Below are 22,981 nucleotides of genomic sequence, written 5' to 3'. Positions count from 1 at the left end.
GCATTAACATTAATCTCCTTTTCTAGACTCTATCCTCTATTTTCCTATTCTCTCTTGCCATAAAAAATGCACACATATAATTTATATAAAACTGAAGCAGAATATGTGGATGCCACCATTTTGAAGCCATGATTTTCAATTTTGTCCCTTATATCTATAATTTGTCTTGAGTGGAGGATATCATAAGAAATCAACTTTAAACAGTTTACTGTTCTATTCATTGCCCGGACATTGATGAGAGTAACTCCCACAATACTTATTACTCAGTATCCACTTTATAAAAAACAATGCAAGATATTTCATATCTTAAAGCCAGGAAAAAGTTTGCTTTTGTTGTGTCATTGTCATATTTCATAGACAATGGTTTTCGTGTAAACTTATGTTTTTTAAATTTGTTTGGCAGCTGTCATATTTAACATGTAAGCCATTCTTAAAAGTTTTTTACTTAAAACTTAAAAGCTTTTGCACAACAAAGGAAAACATAAACAAAACAAAAAGCCAACCTACGGAATGGGAGAAAATATTTGCAAACGATGCAACCGACAAGGGATTAATCTCCAAAATATACAAACAGCTCATACAGCTCAATATCAAAAAAACAAACAACCCAATCAAAAAATGGGCAGAACTAAATAGACATTTCTCCAAAGAAGACATATAAATGGCCAACAGGCACATGAAAAGAAGCTCAACATCACTAATTATTAGAGAAACGTAAATCAAAACTACAATGAGGTATCACCTCACACTGGTCAGAATGGAAAAAGGAACCCTCCTACGCTGTTGGTGGGGATGTAAACTGGTGCAGTCACTGCGGAGAACAGTATGGCATTTCCTTAAAAAATTAAAAATAGAGTTGTTATATGAACCTGCAATTCCACTCCTGGGCATATATCAGGAGAAAAACATAATTTGAAAAGATACATGCACCCCAATGTTCAGAGCAGCACTATTTACAATAGCCAAGACGTGGAAGCAACCTAAGTGTCTATCAACAGATGAATGGATAAAGAAGATGATATACAATGGAATATTACTCAGCCATAAAACGAATGAAATAATGTCATTTGCAGTAACATGGATGAACCTAGAGATTATCATACTAAGTGAAGTAAATCAGACAAAGACAAATATCATATGATATCACTTATATGTGGAATCTAAACAAAAGGATACAAATGAACTTATTTACAAAACAGACTCACAGACACAGAAAGCAAACTTATGGTTACCAAAAGGGGAGAGGAAGAGAGAGATAAATTAGGAGTTTGGGATTAAAATATACATACTACTATATATGAGATAGATAATCAACAAGGACCTACTGTATTGAACAGGGATCTATACTTAATATCTTGTTAACAACGAATAGAAGATAATATAAAAAATAATATATATTTATATGCATAACTGAATCACTTTACAACTGAAAGTAACATAGCATTGTAAATCAGCTATATTTCAATAAAAAATTTTTTTTAAGTTTTTTACCAACTTGTACGTAAGCTTTTGTTTAGGATCATGTAACTGTTTTACTTTATTTTCTCATTATCCCTATTTCAGTTTTTTAATGCTATTGCACTATATGGCATATTGTAAACCTTTTTTCTTCAATTGTGGCTATGAATTTTATTTTATATTTTTAACATCTTTATTGGAGTACAACTACTTTATAATTTTGTGTTAGTTTCTGCTGTACAACAAAGTGAATCAGCTATATGTATACATATATCCCCATATGCCCTCCTTCTTGAGCCTCTCTCCCACCCTCTAGGGTCATCCCAAAGCATCGAGGTGATCTCCCTGTTCAATGCAGCTGCTTCCCACTAGCCATCCATTTTACATTTGGTAGTGTATATACGTCAATGCTACTCTCTCACTTCGTCCCAGCTTCCCCTTCCCCCACTGTGTCCTCAAGTCCATTCTCTACATCTGCATCTTTATTCCTGCCCTGCCACTTAGGTTCATCAGTACTGTTTGTTGTAAGCTTTTGATAATGAGAAAAGTAATGAATGAACATCTACCTGTGACATGAAAGCTTTACTTGAACCTGAGAAAAATCTAGGCTCTCTGTTCTTCTTACTCTGGGTTGCCATTGTCAAGTGAGTGGAATCTATCTATTTGCTTCCATTTTATTATTTTCTATTCCTTCTTTAATGCTCTGAAATCTTGCTTCTCTCCCTAAACTATGAATAGCCTTTCTTAAGGGCTTTGTCATTTTACAGACATTTGGGCTCGGGTGAGTGACTGGATCTCTCTGTGTCTTACAATACTCATTCCTAAAATGGAGATAATAATGCCTCCATTGGTTTGTTTTGAGGATTTAAATGAGTCAAAGTATATGTAGTGGTTAGCACAATGTCTGACACATAGTAAGTGCCTAAAAAATTAAGCCTATGATGAAATCTCCTACACAATTCCATCTTCAGTGTTTTTATACTTATTAACAGGGTAACATTTTTCTAGTCTCATATAGAGTTGAATATCAACTTTGACTCCTTCTTGTCACTTTCTCCTTCCATATCCAACAAGTTGTCAAATACTCTTTTTCCCTTTATGACAGCTCTCAAATCTATCCCTTCTCTATTCACCAGAATCTGTCTGAGAGGACTATACAATACAGAGTGTGGCAACTCAGTGAAAATGTTCCCTGAGGGAGATGAAGAGCTAACGGAATTTTGAGTACCAAGACACTGAAATATGCAGAGATGTCATTATTAAAAATAACAACAACAGCAACAAACAAGCGACAAGAGAGCCAGTAAGCCAGAATGAGGTGTTCATTTTCAAATATAGCTAAATAAAGTTTAGAATAAAGAGGCCTCATTTAATTTATATGAAAATATTTAATTTGTAGGAAGGTGGTGGAAGTAAATCTTATGCAATTACTGGTAATATGAAAAGCCAGAGCACTCATTGATTTGTCTTAGTTTAAATTAACTAATTATAGAACAAGTGCTCCACCTCCTCTGCCACCAACATCACTACTATTGGACACATAAGCAATTCAAATGGCAAATCATACAAGTGGAGGTGCAATTATGGCTTAAAAAATTTATATCCACATCAATGACTATACATGGTAATTCATGATTTAAAAAAAAAGGCCAACAAAGTTACCACTGCCTTGTATTACATATTTTAAGATTCCAATTTGTTGCTATATGATTATGAAATTGGGAACTCCTGGGGAATCTGACACACTGGTTTGCATATTACAGATTTTCAATAAATATTCTTAAATACATGAGCTAAATTTTTCCTGCATTACAGGTCAAAGATTCAACTGAAATTTATACTCAGTGGAATGAAGTTCAAACTATTAAAATGTGTTAAGAGAGCACTTTTATTTTAAAGACTTTTCTTTACCTTTACATACAGGCCTGTGATCACTCCAAGCAGCAAAGACTTCAGCTATCCGTTGACAGGTGATGCTCTTAGCACCCTGTAGGACATAATCTTCATCACAAGAGAACTGCACAGTTGATCCAAGGCTAAAATTGAGCAAAGGATTAAAAAACAGTATTAGAAGAATATAACATAATGGTTAGGCTCCAGTTCTCCTGGCAATATCCAATAGGTCAAAAATGTTCCATAGTGACAAAAAAGATTTTTCTTTTTAAAAACCAAAATATGAAAATATGACTTGTACAAATATATAATAAAAATCACAAACAAGAATCTACTATAAATCAATAACATGCAGGCATTTGTAGGAATTGCAAAAAGCTCTCATCAAGTTTAATTATCTTATTATTAGTTGTAGAAGCCAAGGTTAAATAATTTACTCCATTTCCCATCTTAAGTAGGTGGTAAATGTGAAGCAAAAAGTGGACTTTCTGACTTGAATCCCAGTGCTTGGGTTCATACCACATTATAGTACTTCTCTAGCAGGTATTTATATGTGTATTTACTTGGACACATATATGTCCATCCAGAGACACACACATATACAGTTAGGGCTGTAAAACTGTGCTGATTGTTTTTTAGATAAAATTCACCTAGCATTCTTATTCCTGATCTTAGAGGAAATACTTTCAGTTTTTCACCATTGAGACCATGTTGGCTGTGGGTTTGTCATATATGGCCTTTATTATATTGAGGTATATTCCCTCTATGCCCACTTTCTGAAGAGTTTTTAACATAAGTTGGTGCTGAATTTTGTCAAAAGCTTTTTCTGCATCTATTGAGATGATCATATGGTTTTTATTCTTCAATTTGTTGATGTGGTGTATCACATTGATTGATTTGCATATATTGAAGAATCCTTGCATCCCTGGGATAAATCCCTCTTAATCGTGGAATGTGATCCTTTTAACGTATGGTTGGATTCAGATTGCTAGCATTGGGTTGGCCAAAAAGTTCATTCAGGTTTTTCTGTAACCCCTTATGGAAAAACCTGAATGAAAATTTTGGCCAACCCAATATTTCGTTGATTGTTTTTTGTGTATATGTTCATCAGCGATACTGGCCTATAATTTTCTTTTTTGTGGTATCTTTGTCTGGTTTTGGTATCAGGGTGATGATGGTCTCAGAATCAATTTGGGAGCATTCCTTCTTCTGCAGTTTTTTGGAAGAGTTTCAGAAGGATAAGTGTTAACTCTTCTCTAAATGTTTGATAGAATTGGCCTGTGAAGCCGTCTGGTTCTGGACTTATGTTTGCTGAGAGTTTTTTTAATCACAGTTTCAATTTCAGTACTTGTGATTAATCTGTTCATACTTTCCATTTCTTCCTTTTTCAGTCTTGGGGGATTGTACCTCTCCAAGAATTTGTCCATTTCTTCCAGGTTGTCAATTTTATTGGCATATAGTTGCTTGTAGTAGTCTCTTATGATCCTTTGTATTTCTGTGGTATCGTTTTAACTTTTCCTTTTCATTTCTAATCTTATTGATTTGAGCCCCCTCCCTTTTTTCTTGATGAGGCTGGCTGTTTATCAATTTTGTTTATATTCTCAAAGAACCAGACTTCAATTTCATTAATCTTTTCTATTGTTTTCTTCCTTTCTATTTCATTTATTTCTGCTTTGATCTTTATGATTTCTTTCCTTCTACTAACTTTGGGTTTTGTTTTTCTTCTTTCTCTAGTTGCCTTAAGTGTGAGGTTAGGTTGTTTATTTGTTTTTGTTGTTTCCTGGGTAAGATTGTATTGATATAAACTTCCCTCTTAGAATTCCATAGGTTTTGGATCATTGTGCTTTCATTTTCATTTGTCTTTAGGTATTTTTTGCTTTCCTCTCCATTTCTTCAGTGTTCCTTTGGTTGTTCAGTAACATATGATTTAGCATCCATGTGCTTGTGATGTTTTACAGTTTTTTTTTTTTTCTGTAGTTGCTTTCTAATCTCATAACATTGTGGTCAGAAAAGATGCTTGATATGATTTCAGTTTTCTTAAATTTACCAAGGCTCACTTTATGGTCCAGCATGTGATCAATCCTGGAGAATGTTCCATGTGCAATTGAGAAGTATGTGTATTCTGCTTCTTTTGGATGGAATGCTCTATAAATATCAATTAAATCCATCTAGTCTAATGTGTCATTTAAGACCTGTGTTTCCTTATTGATCTTCTGTCTGAATGACCTGTCCATTGATGAAAGTGGGTTGCTAAAGTCCCCCACTATTATTGTGTTACTGTCAATTTCTCCTTTTATGGCTCTTAGTATTTACCTTATATGTTGGGTTGCTCCTATGTTGGGTGCATATATATTTACAATTGTTATATCTTCTTCTTGGATTGATCCCTTGATCAGTATGTAGTGTCCTTTGTCTCATAACAGTCTTTATTTTAAAGTCTATTTTGTCTGATATGAGAATTGCTACTCCAGCTTTCTTTTCATTTCCATTTGCATGAAATACCTTTTTCCATCCCCTCACATTCAGTCTGTATGTGTCCCTAGATCTGAAGTGGGTCTCTTGTAGAAAGCATATATACAGGTCTTGTTTTTGTATCCATTCAGCCAGTCTATGTCTTTTGGTTGGAGCATTTAATTCATTTACATTTAAAGTAATTATCAATATGTATATTCCTATTGCCATTTTCTTAACTGTTTTGGATTTGTTTTTGTAGATCTTTTTTCTTCCCTTCCTCTTTTGTTCTCTTCTTTTGTGATTTTATGACTAACTTTAGTGTTGTGTTTGGATACTTTTTTCTTTCTTGTATGTGTATGTATTGTAGAATTTTGGTTTGCAGTTACCCTGAGGTTTTGATATAGCAGTCTGTATATAAATAATAGTGCTTTAAGATGCTGGTCTTTTAACTTCAAATGCATTTCCAATATCCTGAATTTGTGCTCCCCTCTTCTCCCAATTGCTGGTTTTGATATATTTGTGTGCAGATGATTTCCTACCTTTAATTTACATTTGTCTTTACCAGTGAGCTATTCCATTTGTAATTTTCTTGTTTCTAGTAGTGGCCTTTTCTTTTGCACTTAGAGAAGTTCCTTTAGCCATTTGTTGCAAAGCTGGTCTGGTTGTGCTGAATTATTTTAGTTTTTGCTTATCTGTAAAGCTTTTGATTTCTCCGTTGAATCTGAATTAGAGCCTTGCTGGGTAGAGTATTCTTGGTTGTAGGTTCTTCCCTTTCATAACATATTGTGTCACTCCCTTTTGGCCTACAGAGTTTCTGCTGAGAAATCAGCTGACAACATTATGGGAGTTCCCTTGTATGTCATGTGTTGCTTTTCCTTTGTTGCTTATTAATATTTTTTCTTTCTCTTTAATTTTTGTCAGTTTGATTACTATGTTTTTCGGTGTGTTCCTACTTGGGTTTATCCTGCCTGGGATTCTCTGGGCTCCCTGAACTTGGTTGGCTGTTTCCTTTCCCATGTTAAGGAAGTTTTCAGCTATTATTTCTTCAAATATTTTCTCAGGTCCTTTCTCTCTTCTTCTGGGACCCCTATAGTGCAAATGTTGGTTCATTTAATGTTGTCCCAGAGGTCTCTTAGACTGTCTTCATTTCTTTTGATTATTTTTTCTTTATTCTTTTCTGTGGCATTGATTTCCACCATTCTGTCTCCCAGCTCACTTATCCTTTCCTCTGTCTCAGTTACTCTGCTATTGATTCCTTCTAGTGTATCTTTCAATTCAGTTATTGTATTGTTTATCTCTGTTTGTTTGTTCTTCAGTTCTTCTAGGTCTTTATTAGACATTTCTTGCATCTTCTCAATCTGTGCCTCCATTCTTTTCTGAGATCTTGGATGATCTTCACTATCATTACTCTAAATTCTTTTTCCAGTAGATTACCTATTTCCATTTCACTTAGTTGTTCTTTTGGGGTTTTAACTTGTTCCTTCATCTGTGACATATTCCTCTGCCACCTCATTTTTTCTAACTTTCTGTGTTTGCAGTTTCCATTTCACAGGCTGCGGGATTATAATTCTTCTTGTTTCTGCTGTCTGCCCTCTGATGAATAAGCCTAAGAGGCTTGCGTTGGCTTTCTGGTGGGACGGTCTGTTTCCTGCCCACTGGTGGGTGGAGCTAGATCTTGTCTTTCTGGTGGGCAGGGCCTTGTTCAGGAAGACTTTAAGCAGCCTGTCTGCTGATGGGTAGGGCTGTGTTTCCACCCTGTTGGTTGTTTGGCCTGAGGTGTCCCAGCACTGGAGCCTACAGGCTATTGGGTGGGGCCAGGTCTTGGGGAGGAAATGGTGGCCTCCAGGAGGGCTCACACCAATTAGTATTCAACAGAACTGCCGCTGCCCGTGTCTCTGTCCCCACAGTGAGCCATAGCTGCCCCCTGACTCCACAGGGGACCCTCCAATACTAGCAGGTAGGTCTGGCCCAGTCTCTTATGAGGTCACTGTTTATTTTCCTGGGTCCTGGTGTACACGGGACCTTGTGTGCACCTTCCAAAAGTGGAGTTTCTATTTTCCCCAATCCTGTGAAATTTCTACAATGAAACCCTTCTGCCTTCGAAGAGAAATTATCTGGGGGCTCCTCCTCCCATTACCAAACCCCCAGGCTGGGAAGCCTGAGGTGGGGCTCAGGACTTTCACTCCTGTGAGAGAACTTCTGTGGTATAATTATTTTCCAGTTTGTGGGTCTCCCACCCAGCAGGTATGGGATTTGATTTTATTACAATTGTGCCCTTCCTACTGTCTCATTTTGGCTTCTCCTTTTTCTTTAGATGTAGGGTATCTTTTTTGGTAGGTTCCAGCATTGTTTTTTGGGTTTTTTTATCTGTGGTTGTTCAGCAGTTATTTGTGATTTTGTTTTTGTAAGACAAGATGATTTCACATCCTTCACTCTATCATATTGCTGGCAAATTAGGAGAGATCCTTAAATATATATTTTTATTATAGCTTTTTTCAAAATATTGTCATTTAATAATATACAGAATAAAATACATGAAACAATCTCATTTTTTATAGATCTGAAATTACTATTAGTATACACAAAATATCCCCACATTACACAAGCAGAAATACTTTCTTTATCCATATTTTATTCATCAAAAATTTTGTCTTAAATGGAATATTTTAATATATTTTTAAATATGTATACTTTAAATTTTATTTCAATTAAATATTATGATGATTTAAATTATTTGTAGCCTCAAACTATTTCTTGTATCACTTTTTCTTTTTAATATTTTTACTGTAACATTGGAATAACAGCTTGTTTTTCCCCTCCAGTAATGAGGAAACAATGAGGATAAAGCAGACAAAGTATAGATAAAGTGCTAAGCTCCTCAGTAAGTATGTACAGTGTAAGGACTAAGGTTTGTTATTTGTGTTCTCTTTTAAGATTGCCTACACATGTCAAGAATTTTCACAACTCATATTTCCTAAATGTCCTATCAGCTTAGATAAACATATTTGGAATAACTTTCAAAAATCTAGGCTTACTATTTCTTCTATATATTTATGCAACTTAAAGTAGACTTTTTAAAATTAGAGCTAGTTTTATTTTTCTTTATTTATTTTTATTTTTTTGCGGTACGTGGGCCTCTCACTGTTGTGGCCTCTCCTGTTGCAGAGCACAGGCCCTGGACGCACAGGCCCAGCGGCCATGGCTCACAGATCTAGCCACTCCGTGGCATGTGGGATCTTCCTGGACCAGGGCACGAACCCGTGTCCCCTGCATCAGCAGGCGGACTCTCAACCACTGAGCCACCAGGGAAGCCCTAGAGCTACTTTTAATATGATGATATTGTCCTGTGCAATCTGGGCCCCACGCAACAATAGAGTATTTATGCTTTCATTGCTCTTTGTTTTCAGACATAGGTAATATGTCTTTTATGGAACTCTGTCAAAGAGGCCAGAAACAACCTTCCATAGAGACAATGATAGTAATGATAAGTCTTAACTGTACTGGTCTTGAAACATAACACCAGAGGAAGGCTGCAGTACAAGTTTACTCGAATTCAAATCAGCAAGCTTTTCTTAAGCATCTAAACTGTTTTTGACTTGGTGATGAAATACGTAATAAGACAATACCTGCCTTCAAAAAACAGAATAAATTCCAGTATTGTGGTAAGAGAAGCACACAGTGAATACCATTCAAGCCATATGATCCAGGACAGCATTGATACAAGTTATGGGAAACCAAGGAAGAAGAAAGTCCATTTGAAGAATGGATAGGATTCTTATAGTCAAACATATTCTAGGAAGAGAGAAAAGCATGTGCTAAATTACTGAGCTGATAAAGTGTAGAGGCATTTGGAAGAACAGTTTGCCTTAAGCAAATGGTTAGTTTCAGGAAATAGTAGTTTGTGTTTTTTTTAATGTTTCTTTCTAAAAATATGCATCACACAACTAAAATGATTTATGTTCTGAAGAGGCACATTTAGCAGTCTGTAACACAATATGGTAGAAATAGAAATATAATGTCAGAAAGTTAGGTTTGGACTGTATTAAGGAGAAATTTAAATGCTAGAATGCAAATGTATAAGTGAGGGGGGAAGAGCACCAAATTGCAAGCCATAAGCTCTACGTTCAAGGCATACTTTTATTACTGCTAAGTATGCAAACTTCTGGCATACAAGTTTACTTATTAGCAAAATATCAATATTGACACATACAATGTTTTAAATAGTAACAAAATAATGACATGAAAGTTCTTTTAAGTTAATGTATGCTATATGTATGTGTGTGATAACTGATATAATTTCTTAATTCAATGAGCCATGGGAGATACAAGTTTTTGATCCAGGGGTAATGTATCAGTAGCTATATAATAAGAATCTTTATCTGAAAGCCAAGTGTAATACATCTTGCAATAGAATAAGAGACCATTGCATTCGCAATGGTGAGAAGTTTTAAGCGTATAAAGTAGGATGGAGGCAATATAAATTGAAAATAACACGATTGAAGAAGTAGAATCAACAGGTTGCAGGATTTGGAGAAAGAGTGAAGATTTTAAAATCTGAATTCACTGAGAAAATCATAAGAAAATAAAAAAGAGAAAGAAAAAGCTCTACTTTATCCTGGGTACTTCACTACGCAATTTTATGACTGTTAGATAATCTAGTCCTTCACTAAAACAGTACAATTTGGTGTTACTCTTTCCATTTTTATTGAAAAAGAAACAGAACTTTGGGGAGAATAAAGAGCTTCTCTAAGTCTAATAAAAGAGTGGCAGCATCTAAAATTAAGTCCAATTAATTCCAAATTCCATGCTCTCTCACTCGTAATGATGTATATGTGTTGTGGAGAAAAGACCAGTTCAATTGTTTTAAGTTAAAATAATAAATATCTAAATCTCAGAAGAATGAAAATAATAAAGACCTGAGAGAAACATGGAAAGTCATAATTACTGAATCCTTCAGAAGTAATGCTATTCTTAAAGCTGAATATATAGTAGAAGAGGGGAGTTTTGAAGATGGAACACTGAGGAATGTTTACTTCTTAGGGAATGGGAGGAAAAAGTGAATTCCTCAAGAAAAGAGTGAAAAATGGGTGGTCAGAGAGTAAATTCACGGAAACCAAGATATTTTTTGGTCATTGAAAGACCCCAAAAAGAGATTGCAACAGTGACAGAAGGGTCAAGGGAAATGAGCAGTGAGAAAATTAACTTAATTTAGGGATGGAAAAGTCATTAGTAATTTAAGAGATGATACAAAAAGTCAGATTACAAAATATTAGGAAAAACCTATGTGGTGAGGAAGGAAGTGCCACATGTGTAGGCTACTCTTCAGAAGATATTTTGTGGGAAGAGACAGAACACCTTTGAAGTTTCTATTAATGACGTCTTTGCAATTATCAAAGTTAGATATATAAATGAGCATACAAACCATATTTACAAATCTCATGCTAGGAGAACGGGTGAAGATGGATCCACATTTAAAAGTGTGATAGATTTACATCATGATAGTCAGCCTTTCCTTATTATAGTTGTGTTTTAATATTACCAGATGAGAAACATATTCCCTGCTGTTTCAATCCCAAGATTTACCAGTGTTTTAATAATCCAAATGAAAACCCAAATTTTGGATCCAACATTATTCTTTGCTCTCAAGAAGACAAATTCATGTCCCTACTGGGTGACATCTCTTGAAAGGAAAAGTATCAGACAAGGCCTTTCCTGCAGAAGTAAAGTCTGTGAAACTTAAGAATCTCGGAGGCTGAGGTTTCCCAGGCATTTAGTTATAATTTTAAAAGACATTTAAATTTTTAATTTATTTTTCAGTATAGAAACTGCTGGCAGCTTCAATATCTCTTTGGCAGCATTTCTCCCTTTAAAAGCCTGTTATGCTCCACAGGAATTTCAAATTAGAAAGAAAGCTTTTAAAATTTCAAAACAGATTCTGGGACTCTCACCTTGGAGATTAAAGCATAAAATGGTAAGTAAAATACAAGTCTATAAGATGCCATACTTTCCCAAGGATTTTCTTATATATTTCCTCAGTGATTAAAAAATATTGATTTTCTACATACGAGAATGTTTCTGTTTTAGCAACTGCTGCCTATAAATCATTTAGTTTTATGATGAGTTTGAAGTCCTGCTATAAGGTCATATGATCAGAGAAATTAATGGAAAAATTCTGAAGCTGCTGTTGTAAGCCATTCAATTCACTACAGTTATTGAACTCTCTTCATCAGGCATACAGAAATATGAATAATCTTATTTCTGATTCCAAGGATTTTTACACTTAGAAAAGTTTCTACAAGACAAGGGAAAAAATATTTTAAGTACTGTAATGAAGATACACACAATGCTGGAGGAGTAAACCAGATTGTAACAGATTGTGGAAATAAGTAAAGCTTTAGGAAGGAGGATTTTAAGTGAGTCCTTGAAGAATGCATAAGATGACACAGGCAAAAATGCTGGGATAAAATATTCCAGGAGGAAGAAACAACAAAACCTAGTGGAGAAGTCAGGCAAAATCAGACATATGTGAGGCAAACTATGTGAGGGTAATTTGTCACCATAAAAATATTTTTGGCAGGGCTTCCCTGGTGGCACAGTGGTTGAGAGTCCGCCTGCTGATGCAGGGGACATGGGTTCGTGCCTCGGTCTGGGAGGATCACATGCCGCGGACCGGCTGGGCCTGTGAGCCATGGCCACTGAGCCTGCGCGTCCGGAGCCTGTGCTCCGCAACGGGAGAGGCCACAACAGTAAGAGGCCCGCATAACGCAAAAAAATATATATATATATTGTTGGCAGATAAATGTGGCAACACTGGATATATTTTGAGATGTTTTAAATGCCAAAATTGAGTAGTTTGTGAATAAGTAGTCCATAGGAAAGCTCTGCTGGTGTTTGAGTTGAAAAAAAATTTATTGCAGATGTCTTTGGAAGACTAATGTGATAATAACTTGTACATGGATGAAAAGAGAAAGAATCTGCAGCTAGAAAAGCTGACACTGAATTACCTAACAATGTTTGAAAAGGGTTAACTACAATTGTGGCCATGGAAACTGAGATGGGGAAGATGTTCTTATCTGTCAAAAAATACATGTCTCAATTGAAATATCTCTTTTCCTTCCTTCTAAAGTTCTCCTTCTCAGAAATTACTGCCATGCCAGGAGAATTAAATGTTTGAGGTTATTATATCAATATTCTAGAGAAGTATTTTAATATATTATAGTAAAAAAAACATATGCATGTATGTGTGCATGCATACAGATATATATCACTCAGTTCAAAATATAAAATTGCTTGTATGTTTTTGTTTCATTTTTAATAGACTTTATATTTCAGAGCAATTTCACATTTATAAAAAAAATGCAAAGAAAGTACAGAGGTTCCTATATGCACCCTTCTTCCCCCCCAACACACACATGCACACACAAACACAGTTTCTTCTATTATTACCATCTTGCATTAGTGGGGTACATTTGTTACAGTTGATGAACCAAACCAATATTGATACACTTAATTAATTAAGTCCACATTTATACTAGGGTTCACTCTTTGTATTCTATGGGTTTTGACAAATGCATAATGTCATGTATTCACCTGTACAGTATCATACAGAATAGTTTCACTGCCCCAAATGAGTTTACCTACTCATCCCTCACCCTCTTCCTGAGGAACTTTGTTCTTCAATATCATGTAGGCTATTCTGGGTCTTTGCCTTTCTATATAAATATTAGAATTATTTTGTTGATGGACACAAAATAACTTTCTTGGATTTTCATTGGGATAACACTGAAGTTATAGCTCAAGTTGGAGAGATCTGACATCTTACTAATATTAATTCTTCCCATACATGAACCTGGAATATTCCTCCATTGATTTAGATCTTTGATTTCTTTAATCAGAATTTTGTCATTTTCCTCATATAGGTCTTGTAAATATTTTTTTTATATTTAAACCTAAGTCTGTCTTTTTTATTTTTATTTTTTGGTGCTAATGTAAATGATACAGTGCTTTTAATTTCAAGTTCCACTTGTTCATTGCTGGTATACAAAAAAAACAATTAACTTTTGTATATGTATCGTACAACCTTGTTATTATCACTTACTAGTTCCACAGGTTTCTTTGTTGATTCTTTGGAACTTTTTACATAGACAATCATAAAATCTGCAAGAAAAAATTTTGTTTCATTTCTTCCTTCCAAATTTATAAACCTTTTATTTCCTTTTCATGTCTTAGTGTATTAGCTAAGACTTTCAGTATGATGTTGAAAAAGAGTGGTGAGAGGGGAAATTCTTGTTTTGTTTCTGATCTTGGGAAAAAGCTTCTCACCACTAAGTATTATCATGTTAGCTGCATATTTGTAGTAGTAGATGTTCTTTAACAAATTGATAAAGTTCTCTTTGCTCTGTAGTTTTCTGAGAGGGTTGGATTTTGTCAATTTTTATTTTTTCTTCATTCTATTGCAATGGTGATATGATGTTCTTTTTTAGCCCACTTATGAGATGACTTGAGTTCTGAATGTCAAGCCAGCCCTCTATACCTGGAATAAATCCCATTTAGTCATGCTGTATACATCTTTTAATACATTGTCAAACTTAATCTGTTAATATTTTCTGAAAAATTTTGCATCTATGTTCATTGGACATATTGGTTTGAAATTTTCCTTTGTAGCAATGTCTTTGATTTTTGTATTAGGGTAGTGAGGACTCGTAAAATGAGTTTGAAAGTACTCCTTCTATTTTTCTGGAAGAGACTGTAGAGAATTGGTATCATTTACTCTTTAAATGTTTCTTAAAATTCACCAGTGAATCAATTTGGGCCTGATGTTTGCTATTTTGGAAGGTTTATTTTTAAATTTATTTTATTTAAAAAAATTTATTGGAGTATATTTGATTTACAATATTGTGTTATTTTCACATGTACAGTGAAGCGAATCAGTGAATATATGCAATCATTTTTTTAGACTCTTTCCCCATATAGGCCATTACAGAGTACTGAGTAGAGTTCTCTGTGCTATACAGTAGGTTCTTATTAGTTATCTATTTTATATATAGTATTGTGCATATGTCAATCCCAATCTCCCAATTTATCCCCCCCCCCGTCCTCTGGTAACCATAAGGTTGTTTTCTACATTTGTGGCTATAACTTCTGTTTTGTAATTTAATCTGTACCCTTTTATTAGATTCCACATATAAGTGATATCATATGATATTTGTCTTTCTCTGTCTTACTTCACTCAGTATGACAATCTCTAGGTCCATCCTTGTTGCTGCAAATGGCATTATTTTGTTCTCTTTTATGACTGAGTAATAGTCCATTATATATATATGTACCACATCACCTTTATCCATTCCTCTGTTGATGGAAATTTAGGTTGCTACCATGTCCTGGCTATTGTAAATAGTGCTGCAATGAACATTGGGAGGTATGTGTCTTTTCGAATTATGGTTTTCTCTGGGTATATGCCTAGGAGTGGGGTAGCTGGGTCATATGGTACTTCTATTTTTAGTTTTTACTGTTCTCCATAGTGGCTGTACCAATTTACATTCCCACCAATGGAAGGTTTTAATTATTGATTTAATTTCTTTAATAGTTTTAGGTCATTTCAGATGATTTATTTCTGTGAGAATTTTATAGATTGTGTTTTTCAAGAAATCCATCAGGGCTTCCCTGGTGGCGCAGTGGTTGGGAGTCCGCCTTCCGATGCAGGGGACGCGGGTTCGTGCCCCGGTCCGGGAAGATCCCACATGCCGTGGAGCGGCTGGGCCCATGAGCCATGGCCGCTGGGCCTGTGCGTCCGGAGCCTGTGCTCCGCAGCGGGAGAGGCCACAACAGTGAGAGGCCCGCCTACCGCAAAAAAAAAAAAAAAAAAAAAAAAAAAAAAAAAAAAAGAAATCCATCAATATAACCTAAATTATCAAATTTGTAGGCACAGAGTTGCTCATAATATTTATTATCCTTTAATATTCGTGGATTGTATCTCTTCTCTTACTCTCTTTTCTCTTTCCCTCTCTCTCTCTCTCCCTCTCTCCCTCTTTGATTAGTCTGTCTCTAGAGATTATCAATTTTATTGATATTTTCAATAAAACTACCTTTTGGTTTTATGGATTTTTCTCTATTAATTTCTTGTTCACTTTCATTTATATCTACTCTACTTTTTACTATTTTTCATCTTTGTATTTAATTTGCTCTTTCAAGTTTTTGTATGCCTTTTAAAAGTAATATTTTTGCTGTGGTATTTATAAAATATTATGAAAATAATATTTATATACATTATGAAGTGAAACTGTGTGTATGCCTACCTAGTGTTCTGTCTTGAAAATGCTTTATATAGTCTAAATCTTGAAAGATTAGTGATTTCATAAATTTCTTAAGATCCCATTTGTTTAAAAAACAAGTATTTATTGAGTGGCTAAAACTTAATTTCAGTGAAGTTGATACTGTACCAAACAAAGCCCATGAACAGTTACAGCCAATATTCTAGTGGAGCTTGACAGAAAACATAAAAATAAAATACATATACATTACTTCAGGGGTGATGAGTACTATAAAATAGTGTAAGATAAACGAATAGAAAAGGCAATGCTATTTTATTATAGGATGGCAGGTAACATATGAGAAGTTACCTGCTTCAAATTTCAAAGCAGTTCTAACTAGGCTTTGCAATGTTTAAGTAAAAACAAACAAACAAACAAAAACACCACAAGCAAAAACTTTTAGAAGTACTTTAATTAATCCCTTCTCTCCTAGCCTCCGAATTTATAGACCAAAGGACACTGACATTTTGATTCTAATCAATCAATTTATATATTTTTATTTATGGTTTTGGTAGTTTATTGATTGTATTGAGTGACATTACACTGAAACCTTGAAGCCTGCAGGAATTGTTAGGGATTTAATCAAATCTGAGCTAAAAGAATAGAAGTGGCAATGGATGAGGGCTTGGACTCTAGAGATACTTCAAAAGAAAAATCAGTGGTTTTTCACCTCTGAGAATGATGTTCACTGTGGATTTGTTGTTCATGGCTTTTATTATGTTGAGGTACGTTCCCTCTAAAACCATAATTTGAAAAGATACATGCATCCCAATGTTCATTGCAGCACTATTTACAATAGCCAGGACATGGTAGCAACCTAAATGTCCATCAACAGAGGAATGGATCAAGAAGATGTGGTACATAGATACAATGGACTATTACTCATCCATAAAAAAACACAAAATAATGCCATTTGCAGCAACAGGGATGGACCTAGAGATTGTCATACTGAGTGAAGTAAGTCACACAGAGAAAGACAAATATCATATGATATCACTTATATGTGGAATCTAAAAAAATGGGTACATATGAACTTATTTACAAAACAGAAGTAGAGTCACAGATGTTGAAAACAAGCTTATGGTTACCAGGGGGTAATGGGGTGGGGGGGGATAAATTGGAAGATTGGGATTGACATATATACACTACTATATATAAAATAGATAACTAATAAAGACCTACTGTATAGCACAGGGAACTCTACTGAATACACTGTAATAGCCTGTATGGGAAAAGAATCTAAGAAACAGTGGATATATGTATATGAAACTGATTCACTTTGCTGTACACCTGAAACTAACACAACATTGTAAATCAACTATACTCCAATAAAAATTAAAACAATAAAAAAACACCCCCCCCACAAAAAAAAAGAATCAGTGGTGTTTGGTGCTATAAACAACTGTTCCTAGTTACCTGTCTGCCCCTCACCCCCACCCTGCCCCTGGCTGCTTATAATTACTACCAAGTTTTAAGTTTGGTTTGCTAGGAAATGGTGTTTCCAATTTAAAAAGTCGAAAGACACCCTACTACCTAAATAATTTTTGTGTTATAAGAAAATAACATTGCACTTGAAAATAAGACCTGAATTCTAGTCCAGTGCATAAGAATTGCTCTCCTTAGACCCTATGCCAATACATTCAGGGGCTGCTATAAGATTAACAATGGTGATTGGCAAATCTTGAGAAATTGTCTTGGTAGAGTTTTTTAAGATATGAGTAACAGAGAAAAACATGTTCTTAACAGCTAAGAAGCCAATAAACGAAAGTTTATTTATCTTTATGTATATTTGTGTGCTTATCTTAGAAGCCAAATAATTTTAAGATTAAAGAAACACAAACATTTATAGATGAAATCTTAATAAATGCAGCTTATAAACAGTTTAATGTTCTGTTATTAGAACTTCCATTCATTCGTTTTAAAAATCGTCTATGGTTAGGTCCTCATCAATTTTTCATACCTACAGATGGATTAGGACTCGTTTCACAATTTTTCCCTTCTTCAGAAATGATCATTTATGGAAAAGTATGTTAACAAATGAGACATTTCTGGTTGTTTCAGTTTTAGCTGAAGCCCCAAGGCTGATAAATGAGGATATGTGCTCACACATTCTAAAAGAGGGGTTTCAGAACATTTGTGTAGAATTTGTTAAGGATGTATTAAAAAAAAATTCATTCAAGATCATTAGAATAACACATAGCTTAGCCCCAGAAAGGATGTATCAGAAGATTTGAGGATACCAATTAATGAAAAATTTGCAAGTATAATTTCTTTGGAGGGAATTGGAGCATTTGAGTGGGTGGTCCCCACTCCTACCTCAACCCAATTAGGAGGGAGGCTTCAAGAAGACAATTCAGTGAGTAAAGAGGCACTAAATGGTTGGGGAGACTGACGTCTTACACTTACCTGGATGTTTGCTAAATTGCAGAAATGTGTGAGCCCTGGTACCTCAAAGAACTGGAGTATTACATAGATAAACGGGTAAAGGGCACCAGGAGAGATTGCCATGAGTTATTTTTGTGTTTTTTGCTTCTTTGTTGTTTGTTTGTTCAAATATTTATGGGGCAGGGACTGGTGCTTCAATCCAACAACCAAGCCTGCTTCCATATGTAGAAGTAGTGATTCATCGCGTACCTGCCTAACAGAGGCTAATTTTCCTTTGAAATGATAGGGGTCCAGTAACAGAGAGTTAATTCAAGCCCTAACTAAATGTATATTGCTTCAAAATAAGCTGACACAGTATATCTTTCGTCAATGATTTCTATTCCTTTACCTGCTTTCCCTTTTCTTATTCTTTGGGTTGCTTCCCATAGCCTTTTATATAAGAATGATTACCGTTTTATACTTTTTTAAACACACAAAAAATATTTCTTTCCCTTCTGAAACAGATTAAAAATATTTTACCTGCTATTTCTGAATCGGTCTTGTTTATAGCTGAAACTGAACTTGAAAGATGATCTAATCCACTTATCTTGTAAAGGACCCCCAACCTATAACTCTGCTTGAAATTTTCTTTCCTCCACATCCATGTTTCTATTTGTTATGCCTAGAAGAATCACTAGAAATTTCCTGAATGCACTGAATTTTATCATGCCTTTGCACAATCCTTTTTATGCTTGTACCTGGGAAGCTTAGTAATTCTAGATAGAAATCATATAACTAGGCAGATTCATTATCATCAGTCTCAAAAGGACACTCAAAATTACTTAGCAAGGTAATATTTCTATATCAAACTTGCTCTCCCACTACTGGGTAATGACTATTTCCAGTTTTTCTCTCAAAGTTCCTCTCCCATCAATTCCCATCTCTCTCTCTCTCATTTACATATATATATATATATATATATATATATATATATATATATATAAATTTGATGGTCTTGCTTGATGCAGCCTTCCCAGAGTAAAAGTATTAAATATAGGCTCTCTCATTTTCCCTTCACAAAACCTCTTTTTTGTGTGTGTGTCTTCATTGGGTCTGCGTTGCTGCGCATGGGCTTTCTCTAGTGCAGCAAGCAGGGGCTTCTTTGCGGTGCGCGGGCTTCTCATTGTGGTGGCTTCTCTTGTTGCGGAGCATGGGCTCTAGGAAACGCGGGCTTCAGTAGTTGTGGCACGTGGGCTCAGTAGTTGTGGCTCACAGGCTCTAGAGCACTCTTCCTGTTCTTGGGATCATGTTTATTTTCTCAGAAAAAGTTATGTTCCTTTACTTATACCCACTAGGAATCTTTCCTATGATCAGTAATTTCCTCTCTACAGGATTATTTTTATCAACCAATAAACATGCTCTGGTTTCTTGTATCTCTAAAAAGAAAATCTCTTTTGACTTCCTAATGACTATAGAACTGCTCCATTATTCTTCTGCTTTATGCAATTTGATGTTCCAAAGCTATTACCTATCTGAACTGTCTATTCACTCTTCAGCTTATTTCAATTTGTTTCAACCTCTGTCACTCCAATGAAATCACTCTTGCCAACAACCTTCATGTTGTCAAATTTAAGAGACAGTCTTCTGTCCACATCATTTTCAATTGTATTCAAAATTCCTGACCCCTTTTAAAGGACTTCCTTCCCTTGCTTCATTCATGCCTATTTCTCTTGCCACTCGTGAGAATGATTTGATAGCTTCTTAAAATCAATCTTATCATGAAATAACATAGAACTCTGGACTATGTCATAGATTCTCTCGCCATTCTACACTGTCTAACAGATGTCATCTATTTATGCTGCTTTAGGATTCTTAATAACATCTACATACTGATATTTCCTTGCTATCTCTGAACTTTAATTATGTTCACCTATAAACTTAACATACCCACTTGTAAATCTCTAAGTCATTTGAAGTTTACAATCTCTAAACAGAACTCATTTTTTTTCCCTCAAAACCTCTGGACTGGGGCTTCCCTGGTGGCGCAGTGGTTGAGAGTCTGCCTGCCAATGCAGGGGACACGGGTTCGTGCCCTGGTCCGGGAGGATCCCACATGCCGCGGAGCAGCTGGGCCCGTGAGCCATGGCCACTGAGCCTGCGCGTCGGAGCCTGTGCTCCGCAACGGGAGAGGCCACAACAGTGAGAGGCCCGCGTACCGCAAAAAAAAAAAAAAAAACCAAAAAAACCCAAAAAAACAAACAAAAAAAACAAAACCTCTGGACTTCCACACTTAATTAAATATAATTATTTACCCCAATTTCATGATGTTCAAGCTGAGGAAATGAGGGATCATCCTTTTTTGTTTTCTTACTTTCCACATCAAATATCATTGGAAACTGAGAATTTTGAGTGTCCAAGACCCAAAAGATATCTTGAGTTTGTCTAGTTCACTGCTATCACCATAGTCTAAGTCTCTACCACCTTAAACCCAGACTGCTGCATTGGCCTTCTAACTAAAACTTGTTTTCTTCAATCCATCTACCTAAAGTATAAAGCATGATGTACTGAAAATATAAATTGAACCAGCTCTCTCTCTCTCAAAACTCTTTACAGCTTCCCATAATAGGTAGGTGACCTACATGAGTGAAGAAGCCTAGGGGTGACCACTGTGAACCAGAGAGTTTGCTTAGCCTAAAGGGAACATCTATTAATTGGTGCCAGTAGATGTTGCAATGAAGGCACATTGGTTTTACCTGCCAAATCTAAAAAGGAAATACAAAAATGTGTGTGCACATGCACGTGTGTGTATGTGTGTGTGTGAAATCTCCTGATTTTTAAATGTTGACTCACATATTTTAAAAACACTGTGTGCTTAAAACAAAACATATCTTCAGTGCAGATTAAGCAGAATTACAGCCAATTTGCTTCTTCTGAAGAAGAGATCTGTTTTCCCTACATCTCCTCAACTTCATTCTATAGCTTTTCTATTGTATTCTGTGCTTTTCTTCAAGTTACATTCTATAATTTAGATTCTCTAATCTTTATTTTCCTGGAATGGATCATCAAGCTCTTCCTCAGTGTGAGGCTCTTCCTTTCCTGTAGGCTAGAGGCATAAAATCCTTCTGGTATCAATGAATTAAGTGGGACCTTCTTACACTGGGTGGATTCCCACTCTGACATCTTTATCCTCTTTCACAGAAGCTTGATTTTTTTTTTTTTTTTTTTTTTGCGGTATGCGGGCCTCTCACTGTTGTGGCCTCTCCCGTTGCGGAGCACAGGCTCCGGATGCACAGGCTCAGCGGCCATGGCTCACGGGCCCAGCCGCTCCGCGGCATGTGGGATCTTCCCAGACCGAGGCACAAACCCGTGTCCCCTGCATCGGCAGGTGGACTCTCAACCACTGCACCACCAGGGAAGCCCAGAAGCTTGATTTTTTATTTTATTTTTTGACTTCACAGTACTTTTTAAAATTTGAGATTCATTTAATTGTTTATTGTATTTTTTTGCCATTAAATTTGAAGAACTATGGGGGCATGTACTATGTCTGCTGTTAAGTGTTTTATTTGTTCCTGGTACAAAGCCAGTACATAATAGGTAAACAATATATGTAGACAATGAATGTATAAACATATAAATGGTCTCTGGATTTCTCTTCCTCTCTATACCAGATTCCAATCATACTTCATAACCCACCTCAACATTTACCTCTGTGACCCTCATCTCCTAGCTGCCCAAAATACCATACCTCCTCTGTCTCCATGACATTTCACATGTTCTTAAATTATAATGACTCTATTATATCTTAGCCTGACTGTGAGCTTCTTGATGACTAACATCTATCAGGGTCCTTAAACATGACTGTAAGATAATCTTATGATTTGAAATCCACTAAAAGGTAATTTAACTCTCTATATTCCTATTAAGTCTATTTCTAATAAACATATTTTTGCAAAAAGTGAGACCAAATAAATATTAATATTAATAATAACTATTTCATTTATCTTATCATACTATAATAGAAGTTAGAATTAATTGAATACTTATTTGTCTTAAGCTTTATGATTACTACCATGCATACGTTATCTCATGTAATCTTTCCCTCAATCCATGAAACAAGTATTATTATCCTCATTTTTAGATCTGACGAAACCAACTCTTGGAGAAGACAAGACAGTTTATTGCAAGGATGGAATGTGAATGAAGTTTGGTTTCAAAGCATAATGTAATATACTGATTAAAGGGTCAGGATTTAGAATCAGGATGTAACGAGTTCAAATTTCAATTCCATCCAATTATTAGCTGGATAAACAGAGTGTCAGTTTTCTTATTTGTAAAGTGGGAATAAAATAATAAACACCTTATAGTATTTTATAATAAATAAAGAATACGTGTAAAAATACTAAGTAAACGGTTGACCACTCTGCAGTCTAAGAAATATCATTTTTAATTATTGAGGTTGAAAGATTTAGTTTATTTTTAATATAGTCACTTACTTTATTAAG

The 22,981-nt window shown here is 35.3% G+C and overlaps 1 protein-coding gene across 3 annotated transcripts in view; it reads right to left on the bottom strand.

Annotated features, from left to right (window-relative positions):
- The window catches only part of CSMD3 (CUB and Sushi multiple domains 3), a gene marked incomplete at both ends in the record, with an annotated part of 1,109,686 nt that overhangs the window by 635,839 nt on the left and 450,866 nt on the right, over positions 1-22,981 (bottom strand). For all 3 annotated transcript variants that reach the window (XM_082600704.1, XM_082600705.1, XM_082600706.1), the window contains one exon: positions 3,370-3,494. In XM_082600704.1, the coding sequence (XP_082456830.1) occupies positions 3,370-3,494 (125 nt within the window). The remainder of the gene's footprint in view (positions 1-3,369; positions 3,495-22,981) is intronic.

This window comes from Mesoplodon mirus (assembly GCF_964341445.2).
Source record: "Mesoplodon mirus genome assembly, chromosome: 16".
In the NCBI taxonomy this organism is placed as follows: Eukaryota; Metazoa; Chordata; class Mammalia; order Artiodactyla; family Ziphiidae; genus Mesoplodon; species Mesoplodon mirus.
This window is presented reverse-complemented; position numbering and strand designations above follow the sequence as displayed.